Raw genomic sequence first — 11,995 nt, forward strand, 5'->3', positions numbered from 1 at the left:
GGGAACTTCAAAGGTTTGTCCTCGTTTTGTTTTTATGGTGATTTCTCTTCTTCAACCTTTCACTTACTATCGGACGAAGGTAGAAGAAGGGGGTGTGTGGTGTTGGTGTTTAGGGGATCTCTCACTTCGGGGGGCGGTGGCCTGGGATGCGAGAAGGGTATCCTTATTACTTTAATAATTTTTTCCTTTTACAGACTAACAGTGGTGATTGTGTTTACAGCAGTATTGGTTCGATAGCTCTTCGTATTGCGTTATCCTAATCTTGGAATTGTACCTGTGACTCGTAGCTTGTTGTGATACCAATCCCCGAGTGTGTGTACTGATCCCCTGCTGATAATCATATTCATTTACCACTACTACCCTGGAGTTACGTCACTGGACGAAGCTTTCGCGCTGCCCTGTGATGTTTATCTATTCCTGATGGTAGAAGTCTGGCAGAATTTGGAGGAATTGAAGAGGATGAGAGCTCGTCAAGTGTCGTCATCCTCTACGAGATCATCATATTTTCATGTCTCCACCCCTTCGACTCCTAAGGCTTTGCCGCAGAAGAGAAGGTGGTCTCCCCCCTAAGAAGTCTCATCACGGGACTTCTAAGGTCTGTCGCTCCAGTGGGACAGGTGGGTCTTCCACTGGTCCTCCCGTTCCTCCAGAGAAATGGGAACTGGGGCCCATCTCTCCTTCCTCAGGGAGCCAGGACAATTCGCCGTAAACAAATTTGCCGTAGGACAATTGATTGTAAGACTTTTCGCCGTAAGAAAACTTGTCGTACGGATATCTTGCCGCAAGGACATTTCGCCGTAAAATTTATATTTTAGTTTTTAGCTTATTTCTTTTAGAGATCAATGTAACTATATTCATATAGTTATCTTCAAGTATATTTATCACTTTTCATTGATTTTCATGTATTCATTTAATTATATATAAGAAAAGGATAAAAAAAATTAAGACCACACACTTTATTTAAAAAATTTTCTAAAAAAAATTCAAAGCTAAAAGTCATGTAAGTTCATAGCAATTGCTCGTAAATGTTGTTTTCCATTTTGATCATAACCTCTGACAATACTTAGTATGCGCTTACAAACATTTTTGTATTGTTTCTTGACTGCTGTTTCACCTCTTTCTGGATCGATTATCTTCTTTTTAGAAAGATATTCTTCATTTTTCAATACATTGATAAGTTTCCATAAATTTGGATGTGTATTGGTCACAGATGCTTGAAGCGCATTATGGAACCCTTCTACTCCATTGTTGGTATTAGCCAGCTGATCTAGGGTTCTTTGATAAACATTCCAAAGTTCGATAGGAAAAGTTGGAGAAACTCTACGACGACGAGGTCCCCTCCCTCTCTCTCCCCCAATGTAATAAGTTTCCAAATATGCAACTAGTTCTTGTGGTAAGTCATCGTCATCAACCAACTCTATAAATGCATCAATGATGTCTGAAGGCGGTATGAATGCAACTGCCATAAGGCACTTTACTTTTGTATTAAAAGCACAATCACTTTGATATCGAACCTTAAGCCCAATATCTGTCACTTTTCTGTAAACATTCTTACAGAAATGAAAATAACAGCCTGTTACATTTCCTCGCATGCAGCACCAATCAATGATCTTGAAGCTCGCTGGGATTTCAGTGCATTTTCTTTCATATATGCAATTGTTTTTTGCATTTTATGTTTGCTTGGGTTCGCTGGATGGGTATGCTCACTTAGTTTTACAGATTGAAATCTCTTCAATATTCCGTCTTGTATGTACTCTTGCTTTGCAGTTTTTTTTTTTTTAACACGCTTCCAATAAACCTTGCCTCCATATTCTCTTTCTTGCCTGTAAATGAAGTTGGAATCATCTACGAGCTTATCACAACCTCTGGTGCTTTTGATAGTGTACGGCATCGTAGGGGTTTAAGTTTCAACTGATAAAAGTAGATAATACAAAGGTTTAAGATAAAAAATAAATAAATAAATATGGTAAACTACCGAATTGGTAATTACCTCATTTAAACATTTAACGACGGGTGTCAAAATTCTCTCTCTCTCTCTTTCTTCATTCTTTTTTTTGTAATCTATACATGACAAAGCATATACATTTTACGGCGAAATGTCCTTGCGGCAAAATATCCATACGACAATTTTTCTCACGGCAAAATGTCTTATAATCAATTGTCCTACAGCAAATTGTCCAGTCTCCCTTCCTCAGGGAAGAAGAAGACGGGGACCATGGAGGTACTACTGGTACGTACCTCCTCTCCTGGGGCCGCATACTCAAAACTTCCAAAGGCGCCTTTTGTGGCAAAGGCGCCGTTCCAGTCGGCCTTTACTCGAAAGGCTCATACTCAAAACACTTGAGTGCGGCCCGCCATCTTGGAAATATGGCGCCGTGAGAGCCTTTGCGCTAGGGCTGGTTAGAGCAGCCTTTGAGGTAGGAAAGGCAACTTTGGGATTGACAAGAAGTAAGAAGAGGATGTCTCCTACCTCTTGTATACGTCAATGAACGCCATTATACATAGTTTTATTTTGCAAGTTACTCTAATTGCTTTGTAATAGTGTGATATTCCTCTGCAGACGTTAGATTTAAAGTTATTGGATGTGTATTATTTAAAATGATTTCATATATACAATCTAAAATTCCTATATTATAATCTGATTGTTTTGACCTTTAGTTATCGTATATCTTATAAAATGTTCATGTATAATCAATGCTAGAAAAACTATATATATATTTTGTCTTGTTAAATAAATTTCAATACAGAAAATATATCTTTATACTATGTACTATATGCAAAGGTGAAAATATGTATGCAATTTCCCTGCCTCATCACTTCTCATGGTACTCATAAGGCACATTAAACTTAGGTTAAAGTGGTCAGAGATAAGTACAGTACTACATGCAGTGACTCACATTATGAAATAAATGCCACCTAGATACGTACAAATAAGTTACGAAATAAATGAATTTGATGTTCATAGTACCTAGATATATATAGGTTACTGTATCACTGAATGACCCTTAATAATAGCAATATCAGTGTATCACATAGAACATTATCTCCAGGAAAGAAATAACATACTAAAGTAAATAAAAAATAAAAACTTACAATAAGGTAGAGGTAACTGAGATCACAGAGGTATCATTTTATATTATTATAAATAAGAAAACATGCTTTATAGACAAAATAGAGAAATAACATGAAATAGCATTGTAAATAAACAAATGCTGTACTAAACTTATCACAATAACACGAGATCACAAGAAGCACGATATAATAAGAGTAAATGGAGGAAAAATAAAAAATAAACCTCATTAAATAATGGAGTGATTAGCATAAGACAATGAGGTAGTATATCACATTACTCTTAAAAAAAAAAAAAAAAAAAAACTTACAAAAAACTAATCTCAATAATGAAGAGGTATATGACATTTATCACATTATGGGCACCCTTGGTATAGGAACATATAAGGCATGGTATGAAAAAAAAAAAAAAAAATTTTACTACTGTATAGACTATATTAAAAGTACTACCACTTTAAAAAAAAAAAATTATGCATAATGTCTCTTAGGCATATCAGTCATGGTTACCATGCTGTCAACTATTACCCTTACATTTCCATTTAATTCTTTTACACTTTCATTTAATTCTTTTTGATTAGACAATATATCCTCAAAAATATCGGAAACATCTCAACTGCTTCTTGCTCCAGTAGGCCCAATCTTACCAAAACTTCCTCTGAAGGTTCTAGAGCTAAACTTTCATGAGGACCACCACCTCAAAAGATTATAATACAGAAATTATCTACTGCAATAACTCTGGAAAAGAAACATCAATGTAATTGTGTAATTATTATCAATGACTTCCCACATCTCTACCTCATCAAAGGAAAAAAAAGTGACAGATACCATAGATAGAGTACATAACAATTACTTGAGTCACAACTAGGCATGGTTATGTTAGGTTCAGGTTAGCCTAGGTTAAGAATTGGTCTTGTAGATAAGACCCTTTTAAAAATACGAACCCCAATTTTATCCTTTTGAACAGGTCTCATGTTCGTGTGGGACTGCAATTCTTCAAAAGCTCCCTAACTTTATAACCTAACCTAACCTAAGATTAAATGGTTAACATTCATTTGGGGCAGAAATGCCATACATGAAAAACCTCTTAGAATTGTGTAAAATATATAAAAATAAAATGATCTGGTTAGGCAAGGCATAGGTATTGGCAACTTATGCGATACCCACAGGTCTAGGCATATCATCACAGCTTAGGCTAAAACATTCATTTCCAAGCAATATCATTGGATACTTTTGCATAGCCTAACATATAGCCTACTAGGTATATATCATAATTAGCATGACGTTAACAGTAGAACATAAGCCAAAGCCTAGCCAAAACTCGCTTCAATCTAGGTATGTATGGCAATTAGTCTATGCTAAATTAGGGAGGTTGCTTCCTTTTCTTAGCCACAAGGTCCATCGTGCCGCTCTTTAATCGCTCTGCCATCAACAATCAGCTGATATGCTGTTGTATCGTGATTGGTTCTCATTCTCTAGCCACGCTATGATACGGGCGATGTGATTGGCTGGACTATCCAAAGGCGCCTTTGACAAAAAGGCAGCCTTTTCGTGCAAAGGCACGTCCAAGGCGCCTTTGAAAATCTTTGTGTATACGATTCCGCCTTCGTCGAAAGGCGCCTTGGGCGAGCCGTTGGGAAAGGCGCCTTTTGTCTAAAGGCACCTTTGTGTAAGGCTTGTTTTGAGTATCCGGCCCCTGGCTCCAGAAGTTCCGCCTCCAGACCGGGAACCGTCTTGGCCGCTCTTTTGCGAGCATCAGCCAGTGCAGCCAAGGTCCAGACTGCTGAGTACGCTCACCGTGTCAGGACCTAAGCACAGAGCGGAAGGATGGTAAGAGTCGCTCAGGCGACTCTCGCCAGACCGGCAATCGTCCGGTACCCAGGGAAGAAGAAGACGGGGACCATAGGGGTACAGGCTACTGCTGGTACCTCTGCTCCCGGCTCCAGAGGTGCCACCTCTGCACCAGGAACCGTCTCAGCCGCTTGCTCGCTCGTGCCACTGAGTGTACGGTCACCTATGGGTGACCGTGCAGCCAAGGTCCAGACTGCTGAGTACTATTACACCTTCCACATAATTGTAATTATTGTATATATTTTGCCTGACTGTTTTCCCCTGTATACCACTTTCCTTTGTCCTTTCCAAGAAACTTGTTGGTCTTGTTTCACACTCCTTGTTCTTACTTGCTCCGCCCATCCTAACTTTCTTCGACCCTTAAATGTAATTTTGAATCAGTCTCCACTCAGCAACTAAACCAAGGACTCTGGTGTCCGGCAGGGAAGCAGTCCACTTTATTGTGATGTATCTATAAGCTAAGTATAAGTGATATTGTTGTAAGGGTTTAATAACGAATTGTGCTTTGTTTCAAGTGTTCTTAATTTCAAGTATGATTACTTTTCGAGACGTGGTTGTCACTTGTCATTTGTTATTTATTTTGTCCTATTGTTTTGTAAATACTTTTTGCATTATTATATAAATCTTGTTTAGATCGTATTCTCATTCAAATACCTTTATTTTGTTATTATTATGGTCCATTGAACCCACCTGCTAATTTGGTAAATTACCCTTCTCTCTCACGACTGTAATAATATTATGGGGGCCTGTCCGGGAGATTTTTGCTTAACTTCGTGGGTATGTAATAATTGACAACCTCGTTAAGAATCAGTTGTTTGTTTATGTAGTTGGTGATTCGTTATTGAAACCTTGCGTTGATATAAAGAATATCCTGAGTTATAGTTAGTTAGGTGACTGTTTTGTTTGCTAGACCGCTGAAGAATTTATTTTCATTGTGCGTAAATTTTTCGGTGACCGAAGGTGGCCACTTCTGTTTTGGTAAACGACTGCCGGTAACCTTGTTATGGTTTTCCCCTCCCTCCTCTCCTAACTGAGACTCTGCGCGGGTTAAAAATTTAATCTGTCGTACCATTGTTAAAAATTCATCTCTCTTGAATCATTTGTGACTTTCACGTGCCTATAGTCTTTCCCTGGGTCCTTAGATACCAGTCTCTTGCGTTATTCATTTTCTGTAAAGTGTAATGAATCTTGTTAATGCCTCGACATATGTGCGTGAAGTTACCGTTCTAATCAAAGTGTAGTAAGTTACGGTTGTTAGCTGAGCGACGGTACTTCCTTTTGACTTCATTTTGGTTTGAACCGGGAGTAAAATACTTCCAGTGCGTCCTTATTCATTCTCATTTTTCCGTATCTAAAATGTTTTGTGTATAAATACTTGTCTAATCGGTTACTATTTATGCGTGGTTTATGGTTTCATGCGTGGTCAATGCTTAACTAAGTTGGCTCCAATTTAAGAATTGTAAAACTCTAATTCAGGTGTTTATATTGTTCTTGAAGTTTCTTTTTTTTTCACAATGGCGAAGTTTAATACTCAAAAGTTTGTGGGGGATCCTTCCTCTGAATTGCATACTCTTACCGATGCTAAAAAATCTGAATTAATGGAAGTAGCTAGGCATTTAGACCTTGAGTTACGTTCTAGTATGCGTAAGTTTGACATTAGGAAAGTGATAATAGATCACTATATGCGTATTGGAACCTTAGGTGACGAAGCTAGGCAGTATTTTGTTCCAGAAACCCCTTCCCTTACAATTGAACAAAAATTAGTTTGAACGTCTTGCAGTCGAGCGTGAAAAAGCTCAGTTAGAGCGTGAAAAAGCTCAGTTAGCTTTAAGACAGGAAGAGTTAGCTTTGCAAGCCGCTGAAAAGAGAAGTGAATTTTCTCTTAAGGAAGAAAGTGAAAAATTTGAAATGGAAAAAACTAAGTTAGAATTTCAAGCTAGAGAAGAAAAAGCTAAGTTAGAATTTCAAGCTAGAGAAGAAAAAGCGAAATTAGAATTAGAAGCTAGTTTAGCTATAAAGGTGGAACAAGAGAGGGCTTCAATCAATCTTCAGATTAGGCAAACTGAACAAGAGTTACCTCCCTTTGACCTGACTAAAAATATAAAGTTAGTTCCCTTATTCACAGAGTATGATCCCGAGGATTATTTTCGGGTATTTGAGGAAACTGCTAATCGCCTTAATTGGCCTGTTGAACAGTGGGTATGGCTCCTTAAACCTAAATTGTCAGGTAAAGCTGCTAAAGTTGTTAGGCATCTGGATGATACTAATGATTATAAACAGGTTAAGAAAGCAATCTTAGATGCATTTTCCATAACAGAGGAAGGATATAGACAAGCTTTTCGTAACTTATGTAAATCAAATATCCAAACTTTCCTAGAATTCGCTTCTGACAAGCTTAGAGCTTTCAAGAAATGGCTTAAGTGTGCTGAAGTAACTTCTTTTGAAGAACTGATAAATTTAATGGTTCTTGAAGAATTGAAAAGGAAACTTCCCATTAATGTAATGCTCTATATTGAAGATAGGCAGGAGAAAGATTTACTAAAGGCTGCTTCCTTGGCTGACACTTATTCCTTAATACATAAGAGTATTCCTAATAAAAAAGCTGAGGTATTTGTAAAACCAGTTTCAGGAAAATCCCAGCAGATTTTGGATAATCCCAAAGGTTCTGATAATCCTAAATGTAGTTATTGTAAGAAAGACGGACATACTATTCGTAATTGTAAAGACCCTAAATGTAAAGGATCTGATAACTACCGTAATGTTTTTATGAAACCCAACGTAAAATTTTCAACCTCCCAGATTAAACCTGTTTCGCATGTGCAAGCAAATGTACCCGATGTATTTGATGATTTTAAGTCTGAAGGTATAATAACCTTGGGGGAGAAAGAACAGAAGTCTAGGGTCACTATATTAAGAGACACTGGAGCTGCTTTAACTTTGTTGCATAGTAAGGCTTTACCAAATGTTGAGAATAATTTAACTGGTGAGAAGGTGGTTGTAAGGGATCTTACTGGAATCTCATCCATTCCCCTTGCCAGTGTTTACCTTGATTGCCCACTTGTAAAAGGGAAAGTTGAATTAGGGGTGATTGATACAGAATTGCCGGTAAAAGGAGTTTCATTGCTATTGGGTAATGATTTAGCCGGGAAATTAATTGTACCATATTTAATTGTCACTGATACCCCCATGGAGGATAAGGTAGATCTTGAACAAGCCCCAACACATATAGTCACTCAGTCCCAAGCAGGAGACAAGGTAAATGACTTTGAAGTAGATAGTGATTTCTTAGCTAAGGTAATGTCTAGAGGTAAACTTATAGTTGCCCAGAGGTCAGATCAATCTTTATCTTGTTTGCATGATAAGGCTGTTGATATAAAATCTTTGAATAAATCCCCTTCTTTTTATCATAATAATGGTATCCTAATGCGATTTTACCGTCCTTCTAACTATTCAATTCTCGATACCTGGAGTGAGAAATACCAAATTGTTGTCCCTTCTTCGGTACGCACTCATATAATGGAAATTGCACATGATGGACCAGGTGGTCATTTGGGACAATACAAAACTTACTATAGAATACTTGATAAGTTCTATTGGCCTAATTTGAGGAAAGACGTAGGAGATTTTCATAAAGACGTCATGTATGCCAATAGCTGGCAAACTAACCAAGTAATTCCTAAAGCCCCTTTACAGCCTATACTAGTTCCACATGAGCCCTTTGAGAAATTAGTAATAGACTGTGTTGGACCCTTGCCCAAGACGAAAGGTGGTAACCATATGTGTCCCAGTACTCGTTTTCCAGAGGCCATCCCACTTAAGAATATATCTGCCAAAAATGTGCTAAACACCTTTTAAGTTTCTTTACTACTTACGGGATCCCCAAGGATATCCAAACTGGATCGTGGTTCCAACTTTACAAGTAAAACTTTTCAGAAATCCTTAAGGAATTAATATAAAACATAGCTTATCATCTGCATATCATCCGGAATCTCAGGGAGTCCTGGAACGATGGCACCAAACATTTAAAAGTATGTTAAAAAAGTTTTGTTTAGAGAGCAATCTTGATGGGATGAAGGAGTAAAGTTTTTGTTGTTTGCTATACGTGAGTCCCCCAGGAATCCCTAGGTGTTTCTCCTTTTGAAATGGTATATGGGAGATTATTAAGAGGACCCCTTGCATTAATTAAAGATGAATGGTTAAAGCCCCCAGACTCTAATCGACTGTAACTGTTCCAACAATATTTTGAGTAACTTTAAGGAAACCCTTTCCAAAGTCCGTAAAATAGCCAGTGAAAACTTAAGCAAAGCTCAGATTAAAATGAAAAATAATTATGATCAAAAAACTAAAATTAGGAAATTAAACCCAGGAGATCTTGTGTTAGCATACTTTCCTATCCCTGGATCCCCATTTTCCTCCAAATTCTTTGGTCCATATAAAGTAGTTAAGAATGTCAATAACTATACCTATGTGATAGAAACCCCTGATAGAAGGAAAAGTACTCAAATTATCCATGCCAATTTGCTTAAAAGGTATCATTCCAGGAATACTGAAACTGGTTATGGAGATAAAATTGTTAATGTTAATGTTAAGGTCAAGGACGAGAAACCTGAAGTAAGTGAACCTGAATTCATCTATTCGTGGCGTTTTGTAGATAATGATGCTGCCCTGAAAACCTTTGAAAACTCCTGTCAACATCTTTCTCCTTTTCAATCGACAGAACTTCAAAACCTTATTTGCTCTTACCCAGAACTTTATGGAGAAAATCCAGGTCAGTGTACAGTTCTCACCCATGACATCGAACTTCTACCAGGAACTGCTCCCATACGACAACACCCTTATCGCATCAGCCCGGCCAAGAAATTAGTAATGAAAAAAGTGGAATATCTTCTGAGAACTGGATTAGCTAAACCAAGCAAGTCACCATGGGCGTCTCCCTGTCTATTGGTACCAAAGGAGGATAGCAGCATGCGACTGTGTACAGATTACAGGAGAGTAAATTCTGCTACTGTTAAGGATAGTTGCCCTTTACCCCGTCTAGATGACCTTATAGGCTCTGTGGGCCAAGCAAAGTATGTAGCTAAAATAGATCTCCTCAAGGGGTATTATCAGGTGAAGTTAACATCTAGAGCCAAGCTTATTTCGGCTTCAGAACTCCTTTTGGGTTATTCCAGTATGAAGTAATGCCTTTTGGTTTAACAAATGCCCCATCCACATTTCAACGCATAATTAACTACACCATTCAGGGTCTAGAGGGAGTATTTGCATATCTAGATGATATATTGGTGATAGGAGATTCTTGGAAGGAGCTGATGACACGTTTGAATATGCTTTGAATATGCTCTTTGATAGATTAAGAGAAGCCCAGTTAACAATAAATTTACAAAAATGTGTTTTTGGTCAAGCTACAGTTACTTACTTGGGACATATTGTAGGTGGAGGTAATGTCAGGCCTAAAACTGCAAATGTTAATGCCATTCTTGACTATCCAGAACCTAAGACTAGGAAATCCCTTAAAAGATTTCTGGGTATGGTTTCATATTACAGGAAGTTCTGCCGTAATTTTGCTTCAGTAGCTGCCCCTTTACATAGTCTTACCAGCCCTAAAAAGAAGTATGAATGGGATGAGAAATGTCAGGCAGCATTTGAACATTTAAAATATTTTTTGAGTAGTGAGCCAGTCTTACACAGTCCTAATTTTTCTAAACCCTTCTCTTTGCAAGTAGACGCTTGCGACACTGGTGCTGGAGGAGTGCTGTTGCAGGAAATTGATGGGGTACTCCACCCAATAGGATACACCTCCAGTAGTTTCAAGCTTCATCAGTTGTCCTACAGTACCATAGAGAAGGAGCTCTTAAGTTTGGTTCTTGCTCTCCAAAAGTTTGAATGTTATCTACAAGGAGCTCCTGTCATCCATGTCTATACGGACCACAACCACCTCACCTTTCTTGAGCGCACCAAGGCCCATAATCAGCGCTTACTAAGATGGGCTTTATATCTTCAAAACTTCAACCTTCAAATAAAGCACCTCAAGGGCAGCGACAACGTATTTGCTGATGCCTTGTCACGGGCCCATTCTCAACCTTCTCAGGAGAAGGAAGGTGTTTAACTTTGATCAAGCCACTCCGCTGGGTTTGATCCTCTATGGGGAGGTATTACACCTTCCACATAATTGTAATTATTGTATATATTTTGCCTGACTGTTTTCCCCTGTATACCACTTTCCTTTGTCCTTTCCAAGAAACTTGTTGGTCTTGTTTCACACTCCTTGTTCTTACTTGCTCCGCCCATCCTAACTTTCTTCGACCCCTAAATGTAATTTTGAATCGGTCTCCACTCAGCAACTAAACCAAGGACTCTGGTGTCCGGCAGGGAAGCAGTCCACTTTATTGTGATGTATCTATAAGCTAAGTATAAGTGATATTGTTGTAAGGGTTTAATAACGAATTGTGCTTTGTTTCAAGTGTTCTTAATTTCAAGTATGATTACTTTTCGAGACGTGGTTGTCACTTGTCATTTGTTATTTATTTTGTCCTATTGTTTTGTAAATACTTTTTGCATTATTATATTTAAATCTTGTTTGATCGTATTCTCATTCAAATACCTTTATTTTGTATTATTATGGTCCATTGAACCCACCTGCTAATTTGGTAAATTACCCTTCTCTCTCACGACTGTAATAGTACGCTCACCGTGTCAGGACCCAGGTACGAAGCGGAAGAATGGTAAGAGTCGCTCAGGTGGACCTGGTACCGTGGCGCATTGAGAGGACCGTGCTTGCTCTCACCGCGTTAGTGGACACTTCCAGTAACCTGACCGTTGCTCCCACTGGGACTGGACGGCTGGCACAACTGGTAGCAGTTCCCCTGACACACGAGACAGACACTACCGTCCTCGGTCCAGCGCTTCTCCACAAGGAGACCACTGGTCCAGACCTGCAGCTCGATCACCACCGTGAGTTGGCAATCGCCTGCAGTCCTCTCAGCCTACTGGTTCTGCTAGTAGCCAGAGTAAGAGCGTCAAGTCTCCCTCACCTGTCCCTTCAACCTCCTCGGGCTACACTGGGAGGAAAGAGGCAAAC

At 38.7% G+C, this 11,995-nt stretch overlaps 2 protein-coding genes and 1 long non-coding RNA gene across 3 annotated transcripts; 2 read left to right on the plus strand and 1 right to left on the minus strand.

Annotated features, from left to right (window-relative positions):
* Positions 1–989: 989 nt before the first annotated feature.
* LOC135208326 (uncharacterized) lies at positions 990–1,891 on the minus strand. Its single transcript, XM_064240429.1, has 2 exons — positions 1,824–1,891; positions 990–1,539 (listed from the first exon to the last, which is right to left on the minus strand). Exons 1-2 carry the CDS (start codon positions 1,889–1,891, stop codon positions 990–992), a joined length of 618 nt encoding a protein of 205 aa, XP_064096499.1.
* A 4,934-nt stretch (positions 1,892–6,825) lies between these two features.
* LOC135208327 (uncharacterized) lies at positions 6,826–8,772 on the plus strand. Its single transcript, XM_064240431.1, has one exon. The coding sequence runs from the start codon at positions 6,826–6,828 to the stop codon at positions 8,770–8,772; it is 1,947 nt and encodes a 648-aa protein (XP_064096501.1).
* A 107-nt stretch (positions 8,773–8,879) lies between these two features.
* On the plus strand, positions 8,880–11,496 carry LOC135208238 (uncharacterized). Its single transcript, XR_010313133.1, has 2 exons — positions 8,880–8,945; positions 9,635–11,496. It is a non-coding gene; the product is annotated as an uncharacterized LOC135208238 (long non-coding RNA).
* The last annotated feature ends 499 nt before the right edge of the window (positions 11,497–11,995 follow it).

The sequence above is a fragment of the Macrobrachium nipponense genome, chromosome 35 (assembly GCF_015104395.2).
Source record: "Macrobrachium nipponense isolate FS-2020 chromosome 35, ASM1510439v2, whole genome shotgun sequence".
Classification (NCBI taxonomy): domain Eukaryota; kingdom Metazoa; phylum Arthropoda; class Malacostraca; order Decapoda; family Palaemonidae; genus Macrobrachium; species Macrobrachium nipponense.